The 19,991-nt window shown below is 46.1% G+C and overlaps 3 protein-coding genes across 4 annotated transcripts; 2 read left to right on the top strand and 1 right to left on the bottom strand.

Moving 5' to 3' along the window:
* The first annotated feature begins 163 nt into the window (after positions 1–163).
* Positions 164–4,355, top strand: LOC136540747 (sphingoid long-chain bases kinase 2, mitochondrial-like). Its single transcript, XM_066532759.1, has 12 exons — positions 164–424; positions 529–605; positions 774–827; positions 911–970; positions 1,070–1,147; positions 1,271–1,317; positions 1,414–1,454; positions 2,369–2,453; positions 2,527–2,641; positions 2,733–2,855; positions 2,946–3,046; positions 3,875–4,355. The coding sequence occupies exons 1-12, from the start codon at positions 271–273 to the stop codon at positions 4,002–4,004; spliced, it is 1,065 nt and encodes a 354-aa protein (XP_066388856.1). The 5' UTR covers positions 164–270; the 3' UTR covers positions 4,005–4,355.
* A 3,993-nt stretch (positions 4,356–8,348) lies between these two features.
* Positions 8,349–12,556, top strand: LOC136535768 (probable serine/threonine-protein kinase At1g01540). 2 transcript variants are annotated; one of them, XM_066528164.1, is made up of 7 exons: positions 8,350–9,230; positions 9,999–10,103; positions 10,219–10,341; positions 11,472–11,642; positions 11,751–11,880; positions 11,964–12,173; positions 12,260–12,556. In XM_066528164.1, exons 1-7 carry the CDS (start codon positions 8,494–8,496, stop codon positions 12,362–12,364), a joined length of 1,581 nt encoding a protein of 526 aa, XP_066384261.1. In that variant the 5' UTR covers positions 8,350–8,493; the 3' UTR covers positions 12,365–12,556. The 2 variants fall into 2 exon arrangements, with proteins under 2 accessions (XP_066384260.1, XP_066384261.1); XM_066528163.1 differs by having other exon boundaries at positions 8,349–9,230; positions 11,472–11,880.
* An 838-nt stretch (positions 12,557–13,394) lies between these two features.
* On the bottom strand, positions 13,395–17,957 carry LOC136540746 (DET1- and DDB1-associated protein 1-like). Its single transcript, XM_066532758.1, has 4 exons — positions 17,671–17,957; positions 17,063–17,120; positions 15,052–15,113; positions 13,395–14,954 (listed from the first exon to the last, which is right to left on the bottom strand). The coding sequence occupies exons 1-4, from the start codon at positions 17,836–17,838 to the stop codon at positions 14,847–14,849; spliced, it is 396 nt and encodes a 131-aa protein (XP_066388855.1). The 5' UTR covers positions 17,839–17,957; the 3' UTR covers positions 13,395–14,846.
* Between the last annotated feature and the right edge of the window lie 2,034 nt (positions 17,958–19,991).

Here is a 19,991-nt window from a genome sequence, read left to right as displayed (position 1 = left end):
AGTTCTGAAAGTTAGCATCAACATGGCAAATGCACGGTTATAGGCGTGCCGGATTAAATTCATGTGTAAACAAACAACTAAACATACTGCTTGCTGCACATGAATCAGCGGTTCAGCACAGCCAGGGGACACGTGATTGTGCAAAGTCTGCTTCGTCGTGCACATGGCGTAATTGGAGGCAGTAGGCGGCGCAGTTTCACGCCTTATCGGCTTCTCCGTCCAGACTTCCAGAGTCTAAAGTCGGGAATCGGGGTAATAAGCTGAGACGCCATGGCTGCGCCCGCGACGCCGAGGACGTCGCTGATCCTCCCGCGTGCCTCCTCGCACTCGCACTCCCAGCCCAGCGCCGTTGGCCTCAGCTCCGACCGCGTCGCCGCCTCCTGCCGCCGGCGCGGCGACTTCGTTTTCGTCGTCAATCCCTCCGGTACGCTCCCGCATCTCTGCCCCCTCTTCGCCTCCGCTCCGGATAGTACCCTTGCGAATCTGCGCGCTAAACGCCGTTCTCTTCGCGGCTACTCCGCGGCGCAGGCGCCAATGGCCGCACGGGAAAGCAGTGGAAGCAGTTGCTGCCGCTCCTCCGCACCCGCCTCGCCGATCAGTGCAACGTGAGCCGTCGTTGTGCATAACTTTCAGATCGCTAGCTGATAAGTTCTTCCACTCTGGGATTTGTAGTTGCCACGTGAAACCCGCGCGTGGTCTCGAATCCGGCGGTAGTTAGACGGTCTCACTCTCATCTCACAGAATGTTTCCATTTGTTGGTATTGGCTCATCAGATTTGCGAGTGCATCACTTCGGGCCCGTCCCATGCCATAGATGTCACAAGGGAGGTGTGTGCGTGTTCCCTTGTCAAATACTGGGTTCCAATTGGTGACTGTGTACTCTAAGCACTAGTGCTGGTGTACTTCTGTAGGCTATAAAGGATGGGGCTGATGCCGTGATCGCTGTTGGAGGTGATGGTACCCTTCATGAGGTACTTTGGTTGCACAATATTTGCACAACCATGCTATAAACAGTGATTGATATATTGAGATACAGTTATAGAGTTGAGGATGTTATTTTGAATATGTAGGTGGTCAACGGTTTCTTTTGGAAAGGAAGTCCAGTGCGTGCTCTGGATCCAGGGCCTGACCATTCAACGGCGCTTGGTGTGAGTATCCATACACCCTTTTAGCTTTTAGATTAGATACTTAAACTATAAAAATGTTCTGAATTGTTTCTTCTATACACTGGGGTTTGTTTAGTAGTGAAGTACATTGTTGTCCTCTGACAGCTCATTCCACTTGGAACCGGCTCAGATTTTGCTCGGACATTTGGCTGGTATATTTGTTTCCTTTCCCGCATGATCTACATATGACTCGGTTATTTGTTAACCGTTATTTTTTGTAAAATTCTATTGTTGTTTCTTTTTACTAGGACAAATGATCCTCGTGACGCGATTGATCGAATTGTGAGAGGTTTCTTTCTTGATACTTTCTTCTTTTATTGTGTTCGAAGTGCTATGTGTATCTTTAAATGTTTTTTTTCTCGAACATGCATGCCTTTTTTCCTATCAAAGTACTCAGTAGTACATACTATGCTTTAAACAGAACCAAGCAATTCAGGTTCAATATTGCGGATCTTGTATTACTGATGTTGTAAGACCGGCGCGGAGGCACCTGCTCGCGCTTGCCACTGACCAGGAGTGCTTCGGCAGCGATAGCCAGCTAAAGGCGTCTTCCTGCGGTCGTTGTTGTGGTGGCCCGACAACGGTAGCCACGGGTTTATTTCGCCTGCAGTGTTTCTGTGGTGGTTGTGACTCTTTGTGAGGGTAGTTATCTGTTTTTGTTTTTCTGTAAAGGTTCTGTTGTACTTTTCTTCTACTCTATTAATACATGCACAGCAAATTTCTTGCTGGTGCTTTTAAAAAAAAAAAGATGTATTCTTAGTTTAAGAGAAATGATAAACTTACTTCAGATCAAAGGCATCCATCAAGTTTTATTAGAAAGCTTAACAAAGAGTAAAGACCAATGATCCAGTGCTGGGGAGTACAACTTACAAATTTCAAGCACGATCTGAGCAAGCAACAAGTCTAGTACATCTACTACTCCTTCAACTACCCAGTAAACAAAACGAACAGAGTTCGGCAAAGCCACTCAAAACATCCGAGCGCTATCTTAAAGCTAGCTATTGGAGATTTTATCGAGCATATGTTCCGTCACGTCCATCGATTTAGGCTTGAGAAGAGGGCGCCAGGTCTTTAGCAGCGTCATTGTCTTGTGGAAATTATGACTTCTCTAATCCACTGTATATCTTTTATGTCATTTGTTGTATGACACTTGTTTACTTGATGAATTCTACATCTGAGATCACAAATGAATCTTTTTTGCAGGAGTAAAATCAAAAGTAGACATAGGCATGATGGAGGGTCCAAACAGGGAACCACACTTCTTTGTTAATGTTGCTGATATCCATTTGTAAGTTAAACATAGCAATATGAAATATTTACTTCAGTGGACGATTTGAAGAGAAGAAAAATGATACCTGCAGGAGTGCTAAGGCAGGCTATTTTGCTTCTATGTACAAGAGATTTGGCAACTTATGCTATGTATTTGGAGCTTTAAGAGGCTTTTGGGGACATAATAATCATGATATGAGAATAAAGGTGAGGTTTGACCTAGGTTTGTTTTGGAAGAGGAGTTGCATGCTTTCATGTGTTCTTTTGCTCATTCTAATTCTGCAACTGCACATGATAGGTAAATGGGGGAGAATGGAGAACCGTCCATAAAGTCACTGCCCTGTGCATAGGGAATGCCAAGTACTTTGGTGGTGGTATGAAGATAACTCCAACAGCTGATCCATTTAGTGGCAACCTTGAGGTAACTACATGATCGGCATTTATTTTAAAAATTCTATTTAGTGTATATTAGGACATTGTCGTCATTTTTAATCCATGTGGTTCTTTATAGGTTGTTATTCTTCAAGATTTCAAATGGTACGACTTTCTTCTGAAGCTACACAGGCTCTATGGAGGCACACATCTATCAGTGAATGGTGTTTCGTCAATGAGGTAAACAACTGCATAAACCTTGAATATCATCATGAAGGTTCTTTCCTTTGAGAAAGGAGGCATAGCGAACTAAATGATCCAGTGTCTTCTTTAAGAAGCAATATGCTATCTGCAGTGCCACTTTATGTCTTTAATTAAAGGGCGTACCCAGTGCAGAGAGCTCCCGCTCTGTGTGAGGTCTGAGGAAGGGTGTTAGTGGCAAGCCTTACCCTCGCCTGTGCAATGCAAGGAGACCGTGACTCGAACCCGGGACCTTCCGGTCACAGGCGGTAAGACACCGCTTGCACCAGGCCCGCCCTTCTTTATATGTCTTTAATTAGGTAAAGAAATTAGAGACACACAAAATGGTACTGCAGGTAGCATATTGCTTTTTATGCTGCTAAGGAAGGTAGTGGAATAGTTTTCTTAAAGAGGTCCCAGCTACATAGACCTAAAGTTGAAACTTCTGAATTCTGATTATTGTGTTCTTGAAATGCGAAGAGTCAAGAGTACAATGCCTTCTGGCTTCATGCGCTAATGTCCTCTAGTGGTCTGAAACTTCATACCTAAGTTTATGCCATATGCTGCGACCAATAGGTCAGATCATCTGACAAAGTTTATGGCACAATGAAAATACAATCTGTTTACAGTAAAACTAGATAGAAAAATATGCTGGAGGTCTAAATTGTTGAGGGAATTGCAAGCTGAATTGCTTTCGTTTGGAATTGGGTTCTTAGTGGCTTGAACTTTGAAGCTTTTTAAAATAAAGACCAGCACAAATGGGCTGTTCTATTTATCCTTAGTAGCAACCAATCCATCTTCATCAAAGCGATAACATTGCTTTTGCAGGGTTCAATCAATTGAAGTAGCAGAGGTGACGGCTAGCGGCGGCATCTTTGTGCAATCTGATGGAGAGCATTTCGGCTTTCTGCCATCCAAATTTTCAATTCTTCCTGGTGCAGTTGATTTCTTCTGCTAGATCACCATGCTCTCGCTTCCTATTGGACTGGCAGAAAGATGCACGATTCTGTGTCAGGTCAGGCAATCGGGTAGCTGCAATTCATCTCGTGCAATGAGACAATGAGACAAAGTTCTGCCGAGCTGTAGCACTCCACCATGTAAGTACTGTACACGCAATGCATCTTAAAGAGAATTGCAGCACAGGTGCTGGAATCACTGCTGTTCGTAGGCTAAGCCGTAAAATTTGGTGAGGACAGGTGTACGAATGTATTTAAGCGTTGGATTATTCTGGCTGACTGCAGGCTACCATGTCCATGTGGCAGTAATACTTGTTTGCCTGTGGCCCAACAACAAAAGTACAGGACCATAATTAGCTGTATGTAGTTTAAGCATAAGTTAATGCATTCCCAACTTGCGGTACGGATCAAGGTGGCACAGATCGATACATCGGTCAATTCATGTTCTCTTTACTCTTTTTGTGACCTTTTCTGGTTTGAGAAACAGAGACGGACTATACATTTTAAACTAGTGTTATTTTTGGAAAGCAAAAGTTGTAAAGAGAAATAAGTTACTCCTCGACAATAAATTGACAAGATACAACAAGAAATGGACGAGTGGTAGAACGGACTATAATTTGGGAGGGCGTACCCAGTAGGAACGAAGCTTTTGGTCCATTTGGTCATAATGGCCAAATAGGCCCGGCAAATTGGGAGGGTTTCACACTTTGACATTCATTTATTCTATATTAGATTTTTCATGATTATTGCATAGTATATTTGATTACAAATATAATAGTAAATTTTTGAATGAATAGTTAAAAGTTGTCAGACAAATTATTAGTCAAAGATTATAAAGTTTTACTCCTGATGTACACGAGTAGCTTATAAACCAGATCGGAGGGAGTACATACGTGTAGCTAAGGAGGGGGTATTGTATTGTACTCCCTCCATCTTAAATTATAAGTCATTTCAACTTTTGTGAGAGTCAGCATTTTAAGTTTGATAAAAAAATTATAAAGAGAATTATAAAAATTTATGACAACCAATAGGTAGATTATGAAAATATAATTAATGAAGAATCCCATGATACTTATTTGATTTCATAAATGTTATTATTTTATTTTATTATATAAATTTGATAAAACTTAGATATTTTGACTTCAAAAAGTTATAATGACTCATAATTTAGAACGGAGAGAGTAGCACCTACTAATCCCTACTATATGGATCACAGAATAGCGCTGACCTAGGTTTCCCGTCGTTTCCGCAGCTAATGGCGCGACATCGTCGTCTCTGACAAATTTGGCCAAAAACTCTTTGTTTGCCGTGAACTGTTGAAGGTTCGCTCACAAGCAGAATCTTTGCCGACCGGTTGGTTGATTATTGAGAAAATTTGCTCATTGCCATAAAAAATTATAATACTTCCTTGGTTGCCATTAAAAATTATAAAGTGGCATATTTCAGACAATAGAAAAATTATAATGGTAAGACTTCGAATAGTTAATTTGTAGTTGTGTATCTCAGAAGTTAAAAAATTATAATGGCACCGATCAAAATAACCCTAAAAATTATAGCATTCCTTAACTGCCATCGATTTGTAATTTTTTATTCCTTTGTTGCCATTACCGTTACATTTGTGGGCTTTGTTCCCTTCACTGCCATCAATTTACATAGTAATTTGCTCCTTAATTGCCATTGTGCGGACGGAACCGTGTTCCACGCTCGACGTCGTCCGCTTCCGCCGCGCTTTTGTCCGCGTGGTGACGACGGTGACGAGATAATGGAGATCGGGTGACCGACGGACGTGCGGCACGTGGCGCAAGTGACGTTCCACTGGTTCCACTCGCGCGAGCGCGGCATCGCGGCTCCGCGACGGCAGGCGGCCAGCGTGGCAGCGCACAACGTCGTCCGCTGCGGGAGGCCAGCACGTTGGCAGGGCGGTGAGCACATACCAGTGCACGGCATCGACGACGCGCACTGCCTTGCGGCTTGCAGGCCTCATCAAGGTATGTAGACTGTGTGGACGTACGTACAACCAAGCATTGTTGCATCTGATGTGCTGAATGCTGATGTACATACGCGTACTTGTAGGCGTGGTTCCAGGAACTCCCCGGCGGGCCGCTTGACGCGGTGCCAGACGGCGAGAGGACTGCGCGGCTCTGCGACACCAGGCTGACGGCGGCCAAGATGGCGCTGCTGTAAAGAGATGGATCCCTCCCTTTCCCTGGCACCTGTCATAAGCGCTCGCACGGGAGACGGGACGGCAGGGAGGATGGACAAGAGCGCGGCAGCAGCGGACTACGTCGAGCGTCGAACATGGTTCACGCCGTTCCGTGACTCCGTCCGCTCAATGGCAATTAAGGAAGCAAACTATCTAAATAGATGGCAGTTAAGGGACCAAAACCCACAAATGTAGCGGCGATGGCAAGGAAGGGATCAAAAATTATAAATTGATGGCAGCGAAGGAATGCTATAATTTTTAATGGCAACCAAGGAAGTGTTATAATTTTTTATGGCAATGAGCAAATTCTCTCTTGATTATTCCAGCCATACCCACACGCAAGGGATTAGGACTAGTAGGAGTATCTCCGTTGCTTGAGAAACGAAACGAAATGATCAGATCAGTTGATGTCACGGGCAGAGAAAAGCACCCTGCCCCCTGATGCCATGACACTCATCAGCTTTGAGCACCCTGCTTTATTCTCACCTCACGACCTCATCGGTTGACCTTGATTTTGACCGCTGCGTATACCTGTGGGCTGTGGTAAATTTGCAAGTCCATATCCAGCAGATTCGTACTGCTAGTTTTGAACGGCGAGGACGACTGGACGAGGAGGCCAACGAACAGGACGCGTATCCGGTTGCTCTTTGCTAGCGTCCGTGAGAGAGCTAGCGCCATGTCCTGGCCAGGCCTACTGCCGAACGAACGACGCGGCGCAGCGACCGCGTCCGGCCGGCCGTCCGTCCACCATCCTGTTGGTTCGGTTGGAGCTGCGTGCCAGGCGATGCCGCGATAGGAATGGGGATTCATTAGCGTTGACCGACGGCATTAGTAATTGCTGCCAGCCAGCCGCAGCCTGTGGATTGGGATTCACCTGTTGCTTCTGGTTCACGCGATTCGCTTCGCTGCTTGCGACGCCGAGCTGTCACGGCGCCATCGGACAGCCCATGCAAATCTTGGCGTCATCACACAGAGACACACAGCAGCACCAGCACCCCTCCGAATCCAAAATCTCCACCCCAAGAACCAGAACCTCCGGGCTGTCATCCGGTTCCGGCTCCATTAAGGCTCTAGGGTCTGCATGCTTTGGCATAGCTGTGACTGAGTGGATAACACAACACTTCTAAGGTTGGCAACGGGTGATGAATCTTGCAGTGATTGAGCTGACTGACTGTAGCTGCGCTCCATCAGTCCGTTCGGTTGGCTGGTTCGTATCGTTGCTGGTTCGTGAAGAAGTACTGCTGACTAATACGTGTAAGAGAAAAATACTGTTCCGGCTGGAAATTTACGATCATCCACGGGCAAACGAACATGCTGCGCCTGTAGCTAGGTCCCGCACTCCCGCGCTCCCGCGTGTACAAGACACTCGATTTGGCATGGATGACGAATCCTAATCTGACTATATACTGAACAAAGCTAGTGTAGTGGTGATAAGCAGCTGTAATCTTGCTTTCGTACAGCTGACCGGCTAAACTTGATAGCCGTGACAGTGACACTAAAAACTGAACAGTGAGAGCCTTTCATGAGCTCATCACCATATCCCCAAGACGCGATAACAAAGTGCTCATAAGATAATAGTAATCAGTAGTCAGTGCCAGGGCCTTTGCTAAAGCACCAAAGCACGCACCTCATTTGCAGCGCCATTATTTTTGCAAAGAGAGAAAGTTCGCTACCTCAAACTCTTCGTCACAATATTGACGACCGGAGGCAGAGCTGAGCTTTCACAAAATTTGTTTTCTGAATGAAAAAAAGAAAAAGAGATCAAATTTCAGTGGCGCACGCACTGAAGGATGGACCAGGCCTGCCCAAGCAAAAGCACAAAGCCATCGTCCTGTTCACTTGAGTTTATTTAAAATTATTTTTCAGTCATAAAACAATATATATTTTTAACAATATTTTAACATAAATATTAGAATAAGTTAAATTTCAGCATCAGTCAATAGAGTTCAACATCCGCTCCGCTCTGCCCTCACGCCTCACTGCCACCGGGCCAGCATGGGAACAGGCCCCACCTGTCAGGGGAAGCACGCCGACAAAAGCAACCCGAAGCTAACGGCCACCGCAGCACGCGACCCCACACCCCCGCCCCCACGAAAATGCTACGCGCACCTATCAAAAGCCTCCCCCAACACTCTCTCCTCCCTTCTCCAGTTCGCCTTCGTCACATCTGCACCTCTCTCTCTTGAAGCCAGTCGCATGCATATGTAAGTAGTAGCAGCAGGCAAGAATCCAAAGCGGAAGGGCCTCTCTTTCTCCCATCTCTGTTTCATCAGCTGCGGCGGGCGGCGATGGGGGCGCGGAGGAGGCTGCTGGCGGACGCGCCGCCGGCGCCGGGGCATCACCACAGGCAGGGCGCGCCGGCGTCGGACTGGAGCGCGGGGTACCTCAACGGGTGGCTGTCGCAGCCGACGCCCATCTTCGGGCTCCGCCTCTGGGTGCTCATCGGCATCGCCGTCGGCGCCGCCATCGTGCTCGTGCTCCTTCTCATCCTCGTCTGCCTCTCCCGCCGCCGCCGCCGCCGCGGGGACCTGCTCGCCGCCAACCTCTACCCGGCCGCCGACACCAAGCTGCTCAAGCAGCACCTGCATCAGCAGGCCTCGCCCACGCCAACCAAGGACATCCAGGAGATCGTCCGCCGCCAGCAGGCGCAGATGCCGTCTCCGCCGGCGGCGCCGCAGCCCGCGGTGCAGCTCGCCAAGGCCGTGGCGGAGCCGCAGACTCCGCCGCCGCCGCAACAGCAGCAGCATAGGCCACCGGCGCGGAAGACGCCGGGCAGCGGCATGTCGGCCACGACTAGCGGCGGGAGTGAGCGGGACGGGGCCACTCCTAGGAGCACAGGAAGCGCGGGGATGCCAGAGGTTTCGCACCTCGGGTGGGGCCACTGGTTCACGCTCCGTGAGCTGGAGGAGGCCACCGACGGGCTCGCCGAGAAGAATGTGATCGGGGAGGGTGGCTACGGGATCGTGTACAAGGGCACGTTGCACGACTCCACTTTGATCGCCGTCAAGAATCTGCTCAATAATAGGTACAGTACTTAATTGGTGTCTCCTTTCGTGGAAAGTTCTTTGCCTATTTTGTTCATTTTGACTCATTATCTAATTTTTTTTGCTCATTTTGACTATGACTTTGAATGGGGGCACCAATCTGTTGTCTTTCGATCCATGCTGGCTTGGATTTTGATTTTGACACCGATGATTGTGATTGGGCTGAACCAGGATCTATGAACGTCAGTCACTTCTTGCATGTTTGCATTTCAGATGTTGAAAGGGGGAGCAAGTCTCCCCTGTTGCTTGATTTGATTTGGAAGGGTGGGTGGGTGGGGGGGGGGGGGGGGGGGGGGGAGGAGGGAGGGAATAACTATATATCTCTTTGCTGGTTCATTCCTTGAGTGGCATGGCTGAGTGAGATTAGAACGGATGGTACTGTCGGGCGACTATAATTCTGCATATTGTGGATGGGAACGTGAAACGACTATAAGTAATATTACCAGTTGAAGAAATATACTCATTCACCCTGTTTTTGTTCAGATTTTGTGTCTTGCAACTTTGTTGCTCTTGAGATGCTTTGCTGACGAAAGGTTGGTTTGTGGGGCTCAAGGACTTTCAAATTGCTGTAATAATGGCCTCTCTTTCTGTGTGCCCACACCTATTCGATTCTTTTCTATTTCTGTGACTCAGATTTGAATACTACACTGTTTTCTAGGATTGGGTTGCCGTTTCATATCCTTCATTCTTCACCTCATTTCATCCTGCTTTCTGTAACATTATCTAATTTTTATTTTCTGCTTCACCAGGGGCCAGGCCGAGAAGGAGTTCAAGGTGGAGGTCGAAGCAATTGGTCGAGTTCGTCACAAAAATCTCGTTAGGTTGCTTGGCTACTGCGTAGAGGGTGCTTACAGGTAAGTTGGCATATTGCAATCTCTTCTTCATTCGGTCAGTGACACCTACTTCTCTCAGTTTTGATTCTCAATAATGGAAGCTTGATACATATCACTGTCGTGTATGCTTGAACAGGATGCTTGTGTATGAGTATGTGGACAATGGTAATCTTGATCAGTGGCTTCATGGTGATGTTGGGGAAGTAAGCCCACTAACATGGGACATCAGGATGAACATTATGCTTGCAACCGCTAAAGGGTAATTATTCTATTCCTCAAATTTATTCCTTGAAGGGCGGGCCTGGTGTAAGCGGTAGAGTCTTACCGCCTGTGACCGGAAGGTCCCAGGTTCGAGTCGTGGTCTCCTCGCATTGCACAGGCGAGGGTAAGGCTTCCACTGACACCCTTCTCCAGACCCCACACAGAGCGGGAGCTCTCTGCACTGGGTACACCCTCAAATTTATTCCTTAGTTTAGCTTGAAAGAAATTAATTGTCAACAATTATAGGCCATAGCCATTTAGATTTAGAAGAAGTCAAGCACTAGCTGAGCTGGCATGATTAGCTATATTCTTTTTTTTTTGTTTCCAACTGATTAGCTATGTTCAGTTACGGGTCACGCGTCTTGATTGGGGTAATGGAGCCTAGTTAAGGTGAGAGTTCGTTGTCAGACAGAACTCTGGCGCTTCACTATACAAGTTTGTTAGGAGCTATTACTTGGCATGCATATATTCCCTTTTAAGAAGTTATAGAAAGGGACAGCGCATTATAACCTTTGTATGGTAGATATGCAAAAAAAAAGTTTTTCCTATTATGCACAGTAAAGGGCGTACCCAGTGCAGAGAGCTCCCGCTCTGTGCGGGGTCTGGGGAAGGGTGTTAGTGGCAAGCCTTACCCTCGCCTGTGCAATGCGAGGAGACCGCGACTCGAACCCAGGACCTTCCGGTCACAGACGGTAAGACTCTACCGCTTGCACCAGGCCCGCCCTATTATGCACAATACTCTTTTGATTATGTAAACAATTCCTATTACCCAACCATTTAAATAGAAAGAAATAAGATGTAACTACTCAGGCAATGCATGTGCTCATCTTTAATGGTTCTTTCTTTTTCGCTTCCTGTTGCCAGCTTGCTTTATTTTATTCAGCGCACCAGGGTTGTTGCGATTCATCCATAGGCAGTGTAACACTGTTTGTGTATGCTTATACTACATCTTGATATTCTGCTTGTCAGTCAAAATTCAAACTCAAGCATCATGTGCATTAGCAAGCATCTGTGCCTGGAAGCAATATTGGCTTTGCTTAAATGATCACAAACTTTAAAAAAATAAAAATAAAGATGCAAATAATAGTGAAATAACCGAAAACTGACATTTAACTTCTACATACCCAGGCTGGCCTATCTTCACGAGGGGCTGGAACCGAAGGTTGTTCACCGTGACATCAAAGCTAGCAATATTCTTCTTGACCAGCAGTGGAACGCTAAAGTATCAGATTTTGGGCTTGCAAAGCTATTGTGCTCAGAGAAAAGCTATGTTACAACCCGTGTTATGGGAACCTTTGGGTTAGTAGTGAGACTCCTTCCATCCATACCTCTACTCAATCTACTTCAAATGAAGCTAGATCTTGTTGATTTGTTGTTGTCATTACTGAACTATTGGTACTGTTGCAGTTATGTGGCACCTGAATATGCCAGCACTGGAATGTTGAACGAGAGGAGTGATGTATATAGCTTTGGTGTACTTATAATGGAGATCATCACTGGTAGATCTCCTGTAGATTATACAAGAGCAGCTGGAGAGGTTAGCGTAGTTCCCATCTTTATAAGTTTCTTTATCCAGAATATCGAGGTCCGGCAAAGCTGAATTCTACCATGTGTGTGCAGGTGAACTTGGTTGAGTGGCTCAAGGCCATGGTCGCCGAGAGGAAAACAGAGGAAGTAGTGGACCCGAAGATGGCTGAAAAGCCTTCTCCCAAAACACTGAAGCGGGCGCTTCTGGTTGCGCTTCGCTGCGTTGACCCTGATGCTAACAAGAGGCCTAAAATGGGGCATGTAATTCACATGCTCGAAATGGATGATCTCTTGTTCCAAGATGTATGTCTGAACCATTAACCAATTTTCTTCTTCTCTCATCTACTGAACAGTAGTAATCACATTGCCAATTGCGTTGATATGATCAGGATAAGAAGCCCGGGAGAGATGCTCATCCTCAGGGTTCAGACAGATACAGCTCCAAGAAGGAAGGGAGCTTCAGCAAGCGTGAGCACCACCATCGGTACAGATGATGGACCAGCATATGAGGTTGTATGGATTGCCATTAGAGAGTAGCGATATTAACCATGTTCCCCATCAGTACATTCTTTCCCCTCTCGTTCAGTCTCACTGGTCTTTGATTGTATTACATGAGAGCATCCATCTTTCTGTGACGATACTTGATACTTCAATCACACACACAATGACACAAGTGTAGGCGTGTAGCAGCATGGTGTTGTGACTGACTAACATGCCCAGGCCAAAAACCTGCAATTTTAAATGCAAGGAATCCAGCAAATGCATGTACGGTCTTTGTCTGCTGCAAGTCTGCAACACACTTTCATCCATCCCTGCACTGCATCTGTTTGATTAGGATCACCACTTTGTGCAGATGCTTAGAGCTTTTTTATTATATTCTTCTGGCAAACTGCCTTTCTTTGTCCAGCATACTCGCATCTCGCAATAGCATTTGGGTCAGTTCTTGTCGCTTCGGTTTGTCTTGGCCTGCGGTTTGTTTACATGGACAAGAGATGAGACTTTGAGCTAACTAATTTCGAATAGTTTTTACCGCGCACCAAGCCCTACTGGATCTGGAAGCTCTTATTATAGCTAAAAAACTGATCACTGACAGATGTGGTTAACTATGAAGTGGTTAGATAGATCATACCGTCACGTGACCAACCGGTGAGAAACTTCAGTGCTCTCCGCCTGTGGCCCTGTGCAATGGACGATGATGGCTTGTGAAGTCTGACCTGACCTGACCATGCATGGCGTCTCGGCGTCTGCCTAGAATTGGCAGCAGAGAGGAGAGTCGCTTTCGTTTTCAACGGCTAGCTTGGGGTCGCTGTACCAGTACAGTTCAATAGGTTCATTCATAAATGTTCAGACTTGTAAGCATAAAAAAAATCCAGAGGAGTCGTGGATGAGTCCAAAAACAACGGCCTGGAAGAAGATTGACTGTTTCGAGAGCAGAAAACGACAAGAGCACGCAAGCTGGCCTGGCCGCCAGCGAGTTCTTTCCACAAGACACTAACTAATGTGACTGACTCGTCGTCCCTTTCACCCATTTAATCCAGAGAGATAAAGACAGGTAGGTAGCCTATGCTAAGCAAGCTTGGCAATTCACATTAGACTGTCTGTGAAAGATAAAGATGGGTAGCCTATGCTAAACAAGCTTGGCAATTCACATTGGACGTCTGTGAAAGTCGCAGATGTGCCGACGTGTGGTTGCCACTGCACCGGTCACACACCTAGTGACAGGCTAATGAAAACATGAGCCGACAGCTTAGTACACGCAATCGACGCCCCCTATCCATGGCGCGCTACTAAATAGCGACCTGTGACTGTGACTGTGAGTGCCCCCGTGACCGTTGAGCTGTTCAGAAATGGATGGGCCGACGTTCCAGGTTGCACGGCTGCGACTGTGAGTGTGAGACGGGTTGTCTTCTGGACCGGCTGCTGCCGACGGCGGCAGCGCCGCATGGAGCCTGGCTCCAGGAGGTTCAGGCTCTCCCAACGCCCGCGGCTGTCTCCCGGCACTCGGTGTCTGCTACGTTGCGGCTGCCTCGGCCAGTATCGGGGTGTTCACGTCATCCGCTGCTGGCATTTGGCGGCGCACCATGTGGTCCGTGAAGGAATCGAACGTTCGGCCCGGGCCTTTTCGGCGCCTTGCCGCGTCCGCGTCAAACTCCAACGGCCACCGAAACTGACGCCGCCCTCGCTATCGCGTCGCATGCAACGGAACGCCATGCGCGAGCTTAGCTGGAGAGCAACCAAGGACTGCCTGCCGTGCACGCCCGGCTGTCCCGACAGCGACGCCCACGCCGCGCCGCCCGGTCTCGGCGGCGAGCAGACAAAACACACTAGCAGTAGGCAAATATCCCCAGCGGCATCGCAACGAAATCCCGTGGCCACACGAGACAAGGACGGCACGGGTCGGACGGCGGCGGCTCGGCTCGCTCGTCCCTCCGGCGACTAGGAGGAAGAGACGGATAAGCAAGGGAAACAAAAAAGGCGACGCGCGTGACCACGGTCCATGCCATGGCTGCCCCTGGCTGGCGGCCTGGCGCAGCAGCAGTATAGTAATCTGACAGCAGAAGACGGGAATTTCAGAGTGCAATCATCACCTCCAGCCTTTGAAAAAGCTGCTGACGCGGTGCACGATCCAAAGCACAAGGTGGTAGGGCTATCCCCACCTAGCTAGCAGCATGGGCACATCCATATTTTTGCATTGCAGAGGATGAGAGAAAAAGAGAGAGGATGCAGCACACACTAGTGCCATGTGAAATGGCAGGCACCGAGCTCGTCTCCTTTCGTCCCAGGTACATCCATCCAACCATCCATGTATGTAAACCTTAGCTCTTTGGGTCATACGTACATACGTGAGAGGCGAAGAAGACACACAGGGGAGGACAACCACCAGCTGTGGTTGAGAGATGCAGGCTGCACTGCATCTGCATGACACCGAGAGATCAGAGGCAGGGGAGGACGGTCACCAGCTGTGAGCCTGTGACTTCAGCTACTTGCGCTCGACTGGCCCCCGACGTCGCCCACAGGTCCCCTGGGCTGCTTGTTGTTGTTCTCCGGAGCGAGGTTGTCCGGAGCAGCTCTCTTTGCCCTCAGCTACAGTTCAGGACAAGGTTTTAAGCTTAGATTCTTTGTTAGTGATGTGGTTTTATGTAGCCTTGGCAGTGTAGTCTTACTAGCAGTAGCAGCTCACCTTCTCCTCGGATTTCCGGTAGAAGTGCCTCAGCAGGATGTTCCTGGCCTCCGTTGTTATCACTGCAATTCCAGGGTGCGATTCAGTCCGCAGTAAGAGGTAAAAATATAACAAGGATGGTTTCCATGCAGCAAAGTTGAGAAAGGAATTGGGAGGTTTGTGACAATTTTGGCGGGAACAGATCAGTGCCCCACAGGTATAGAAATTAAATAAACTGGTATGATAGGAAGCAGTTATTCAGCCTGAACTACTGTCAACTATGGACCTATCTATAATGCAGTGGCATGATAGGTAAAAGGAAATATTAAAAGAGGGAGAATTCTCAGGGATATAGTTAAAGAACGCCAATGATTTGTTCAGCAATTCATCATAAGTCTGTGTCTGAAGTGCCGGAAATAGTTCAGGATTAAGTATCCCTTCAAAATTTTTGAATTGTTCAATTGTTCACAAATCACAAATGACATCTCCGAAAATATGTCATCAGCCCCATATAAAGGCACAATCATAGCTTGTTTCTTTTGGGACCTTTTATGCAGTTGGTAGACAGCACACAATTATATTTTCACCGACAGGATGTGGAATCTGCTGTGCCAAAAGGCACGAATTCAATAAGGACTTCCTATGGTTTCGCCTAACCTGGTAAATTGTTCAGGACCAGAGAACGACCGCAACAAAGAGCGACATATGTTACAGAAATTGACAACCAGAGTGTTCAAGCCAAAATCCTAGTCAGTGTGATCATTAGGCTACCATTTAGTAGTGAATTAACCTAACTTCTCTCAATGTCATCCCTGTTCTAGAACTCTATGTGGATTGCATTTTCAAATGGAAGGCTCCAAACTTTACTGAGAAAGTCTTAGAGACTCCACTATTGATGGATGCATTTAACTGGTTTCTGGGTTCATTTTGAACACCAATATCCCTGACCCATAAAGAACCAATTAACTCAAACTTTTCTTCCTCTTTCTCAGGATCTAAGACTCAACGTCTTTTGGAGATTAAGCATATAAAACAGTGCAAATCCAAGCGACCTACACTACGGAAGAAAAGGCAAACCAACTCAGCCGTAATATATATAAGCCACATATGACCATGGGCATTGCCAAATGCCGATATATCAAGAGCGATGATCAGCTATGGTATAAATCTCAACACTGTGAACTACTGTATTCGAGGTGAACACTTACTATGCAGTAATCTGAATTAGTGTCGTAAATGAATTTACCATTTGATGTGATTAGATGAATCAATATTCAGTTGTTAACAGTCAGTGTGTTTCAGACTTTCAGTAAATAAGAAATCTGGCCTTCAGAATCTAGAATTTCCTAAATACAACAGACAATGTTTCCCAGTTGCGTTTTTTGAAGGCATAATGCTAGAATTGCCAGAGGATTTTGTAACAAAGAAAGAAGGTTATATGAAATCGCATAGTCAAAGCTGGTAGTTAGCTCTTGCAACTGGTAAATTGGCCAGCAAGGAAGGCTATGTATTTATTGTATTAGAGTACATGGCTAAGACAGCAACTGCTAAATTATCTATCATATCTATTAGCTTCTGAGTTCTCATTACCAGCAACAACGGGGAAGTTCAGAGCTGCTGGGTTCAGGTAAACACAGAGGAGCTGCAGTGGCATCATTTGTGTAGGATAAGGTGTTCAGAGCTTCTGTCACTATGGCTGATACCACCATCTGTGACTTGCAGACACGTTCTACATTTCAACCTCACACACAAAATCTTATGGCTAATCATGCTCCACTATTTGAAGCAAAGAGAGTCATGTACCTGAAGAATGTTAGTTCAGACTTCAGACGAAACAGCTCAGGAAACCTATTCTGCAATGTATAATGTACAAAGTACTACAATAAATAAAAAAGGGGATTCTTGGCTTAATGCGAATACGCAATTGCACAGTGTTAATTACATGCGAATGCATAACGAGGAAATCAGATGGGACAAATTTGCTGATGGATGCAGCAGAATATCATTGGCTTAAGGACATGGAAAGGGTTACCTTGATTGGGTGGCACATCAGTCCTGTGGGTCGCAACATAAGTGGCGGGTGTGACATTCTGATGAAAAACGCACAGGGAAAGAAAAAAGAACTAACATTAGCACCAGGTGAAATGGATATATCATTCTTTTTTTTTTCTTTTTCCTTTTTTTGCAGGGATATCATTCATAATATAAGTTGCCAGCACGAATTTCTGACGTTATAAAAATCAACCGTTAGTCCATCAGCACCACATCAACTGAATCTACCGAGGGTAGACATGACCATGAGAAAACCAGACCAGATGTTCAGAAATTGGCCAGACAGTCCCCTCAAATTGAACAGGTCTTTGGCAGCTGAACTAAAATCAAACAGTGAGACCCCATTTCTCCAGCCATCCATACCAAAATTCCAGTACTCACAGCAGCCAAGGTTACTACGGGATAAAAAAAGAGAGATTTTTTTCTCGACGGCATCAGAAACCAGAGAAAAGAAACAGGTCAAGCGCAGATGAACACGGTCAATTAAACACATTCAAGCTTGTGTAAGCTCATCAGGAAGTACGGAGCCTAGCAATACAGCATGATACTAGAGGACAGTTCGCCAGGAAGGGCAAGTTGCTGACCGACCGAGGGCTGCGCGGAGGGGTCGGCAGGGACGAGCTGGCTGAAGTTGTGCGGGTTGTACGACGGCCACCCGCCCAGAGGGCTCCCCATCTCCGCCCTGCCCCCGTCTTCTTTATTTGTTCCTTCTCGGCACGCCGTCCCCGACTCCGGCGATGCTCCCATCTCTTCCATGGGACCACGGGTCGTTGGCAGCAGCCAGCAGCACTTTCCTTTTTTCTGTTTTGGTTTCGGGGAAAAAGAGTGATGGTTACAAATTTCGAGCCACAAAGTGGGCTCCTACGACGTGGTCCTTGGGCCGCAAATGCAGCCCTCCTGTCTCCAGGAGAGAGACGGTTCTCGGTTTGGCCCAGTGTTTCCCGGGGCTGGGTCCTGGTATCTGGGCTAAAACTAGATTCAACAAGGACATGGGCCCTGTTATTCGCTGAAAAGCCGAGCTGAAAAATTCACTGATTTGCTGTGAGAGAAAAACATTGTACCATAACTGATAAGTTCTAACGAACATGTTGTTTTAGATTAGATATATACTCCTAAAATAAAAGGTTGTTTTTGCCCTTAAGATTCCAACTAAATAAAGACCGCCGATGAAGGTAGCACTGCCGATGATCAATGTGCCATCGATGTAGCAAGGCCATGGCTATCTCGGCGACTTCCTTCGCCCTATTGTGTTCTCGACATGGACTCCCCTAACCGTCCGTATCAGATGCCAACAATGGTCATGTTCACTTTGCTGAAAAACCATAGCTGAAAGTACTGTTCGTTGATTTGTTATGAGAGAAAAATAATGTTTGTTCTCTGAAATAGTATGGCTCATGAGACCAGCGAACTGGGCAACTTCTTAGGTGCTGTGTCGAAGCTGTTTATTTTGTGTGCAAAGTGTGTGTACTGATACTTGTCGCTCCGTGGGGCAGGAGCAGCTCTCCAAATCTGCAGAGTCAAGTGTGACCAGTTCAGTGCATCGGTCATCCACAAATATGTGACCAGCATTGCATCTTCTGGATATATAAAGTACGACCTCCTTCAGCTCCGTGTGTGGAAGAGGATCGCCTTTTTGGTCACATGGTTGGCAACTTAGAGACTTATTCCATTTCCCCGCTGCAATGTACACATACCCATCCACCTCGTAATGGCCAGCCCCGAAGTGTTAGGGTGAATTGAGACAAGCCTTGACAAAGCAATACAAACAGGACTAAGAGAACTATAAGACAATAAAAATAATTGAATTAACTGCACAAACCCTTCCAGCAAACGGTAAATGCATAAAAGCAAGTAACTACTGAAACTGAATAATTTGGCAGCAGAAACTGTCAACAAACCACAAATGCAAGAATAAATTGATGGCCGATATCATACCCAAACCAGCCGCACGGCTGGAAATATAGCACAACTTTGTCTCCAGTTGTCAGGTTTGTCATGACCAATTATTCAGTAAGATTAGTCTCTGTAGAGTGACATAAAAAAATGGAATTCATTTGGATGATGGCATGGATAAATTATCATAATCTATGATTCCTATTCTAATATCGGTAAGATTAGTCTCTGGATTGTTATCCAGCATGTGCATCTCTAGACCATAGGTCTTCAAATTGTAGGTTATGGTCCATGTATTTTGCACACAAATTCTTCTGAACTATCCACATCCACGGGGAGCAAAACAAGCAGGACTGCAGGAAAACAATAATCTTATGGCACAGACTGAAAGTGGAATTATTGAACTACAGAAGATGAAACTGAGCCACACTGAGTAAATCCATTAGCTGTTGAGTATAAGCAGGACTGACGATGACCTGTGAAAAGTAATTATGAGGGTGCGAAAAGAGTGAAGCATATGCATTCTTAGACAAAGGAGCGTACGGCCAACATGGAAAACCAAATTAAAGAACCTGGTACGTTGTTTACTATCAGGCACTAAAACATTCATACATTTCTAAAATGCGATCATGGTTTTTTTATTAAAATTACACAGTACAATGTAGATGCCCACAACACGCACGCACACTCGCCCTTAATAAATAGGTCTGGGAATGGTTACTAAACTGGTAAGCAAAACAGTTGGTGAAAATCATTAAAGTAGCACTGTCATGTGATAAATAAAATTGTGGCATTTACTAAAGTTCAAATATTCATTAATGGTAACTAAAGATTATATGTTTGATAATAATATTTTCTCTTTCTAAATATATCTTCTTAGCAAAAGAAGGGTAAACTGTAGCACCCAACCAAGCTTTTATGTCCCAAGGCAACAATAATAGCTACTTTTATGTTATTCAACAAAAATATCTGCTTTCAAGATTGGTTGCATTATATCTCAAAAGACTTGTATTTTA

This window comes from Miscanthus floridulus, chromosome 2, assembly GCF_019320115.1.
Source record: "Miscanthus floridulus cultivar M001 chromosome 2, ASM1932011v1, whole genome shotgun sequence".
NCBI lineage: Eukaryota > Viridiplantae > Streptophyta > Magnoliopsida > Poales > Poaceae > Miscanthus > Miscanthus floridulus.
This window is presented reverse-complemented; position numbering and strand designations above follow the sequence as displayed.

What these genes read in the sequence shown, in the direction of transcription:
- LOC136540747 (XM_066532759.1), top strand. Translation starts at nt 271, where the DNA reads ATGGCTGCGCCCGCGACGCCGAGGACGTCGCTGATCCTCCCGCGTGCC. An exon ending in TTTGCTCGGACATTTGGCTG is followed by an intron (nt 1,318 to 1,413) that starts GTATATTTGTTT and finishes TCTTTTTACTAG; the next exon opens with GACAAATGATCCTCGTGACG. An exon ending in AATGGTGTTTCGTCAATGAG is followed by an intron (nt 3,047 to 3,874) that starts GTAAACAACTGC and finishes TTGCTTTTGCAG; the next exon opens with GGTTCAATCAATTGAAGTAG.
- LOC136535768 (XM_066528163.1), top strand. Translation starts at nt 8,494, where the DNA reads ATGGGGGCGCGGAGGAGGCTGCTGGCGGACGCGCCGCCGGCGCCGGGG. An exon ending in TGCGTAGAGGGTGCTTACAG is followed by an intron (nt 10,104 to 10,218) that starts GTAAGTTGGCAT and finishes ATGCTTGAACAG; the next exon opens with GATGCTTGTGTATGAGTATG. An exon ending in ATACAAGAGCAGCTGGAGAG is followed by an intron (nt 11,881 to 11,963) that starts GTTAGCGTAGTT and finishes ATGTGTGTGCAG; the next exon opens with GTGAACTTGGTTGAGTGGCT.
- LOC136540746 (XM_066532758.1), bottom strand. Translation starts at nt 17,838, where the DNA reads ATGGAAGAGATGGGAGCATCGCCGGAGTCGGGGACGGCGTGCCGAGAA. An exon ending in TGATGTGCCACCCAATCAAG is followed by an intron (nt 15,114 to 17,062) that starts GTAACCCTTTCC and finishes CTGGAATTGCAG; the next exon opens with TGATAACAACGGAGGCCAGG. An exon ending in ACCGGAAATCCGAGGAGAAG is followed by an intron (nt 14,955 to 15,051) that starts GTGAGCTGCTAC and finishes CCTGAACTGTAG; the next exon opens with CTGAGGGCAAAGAGAGCTGC.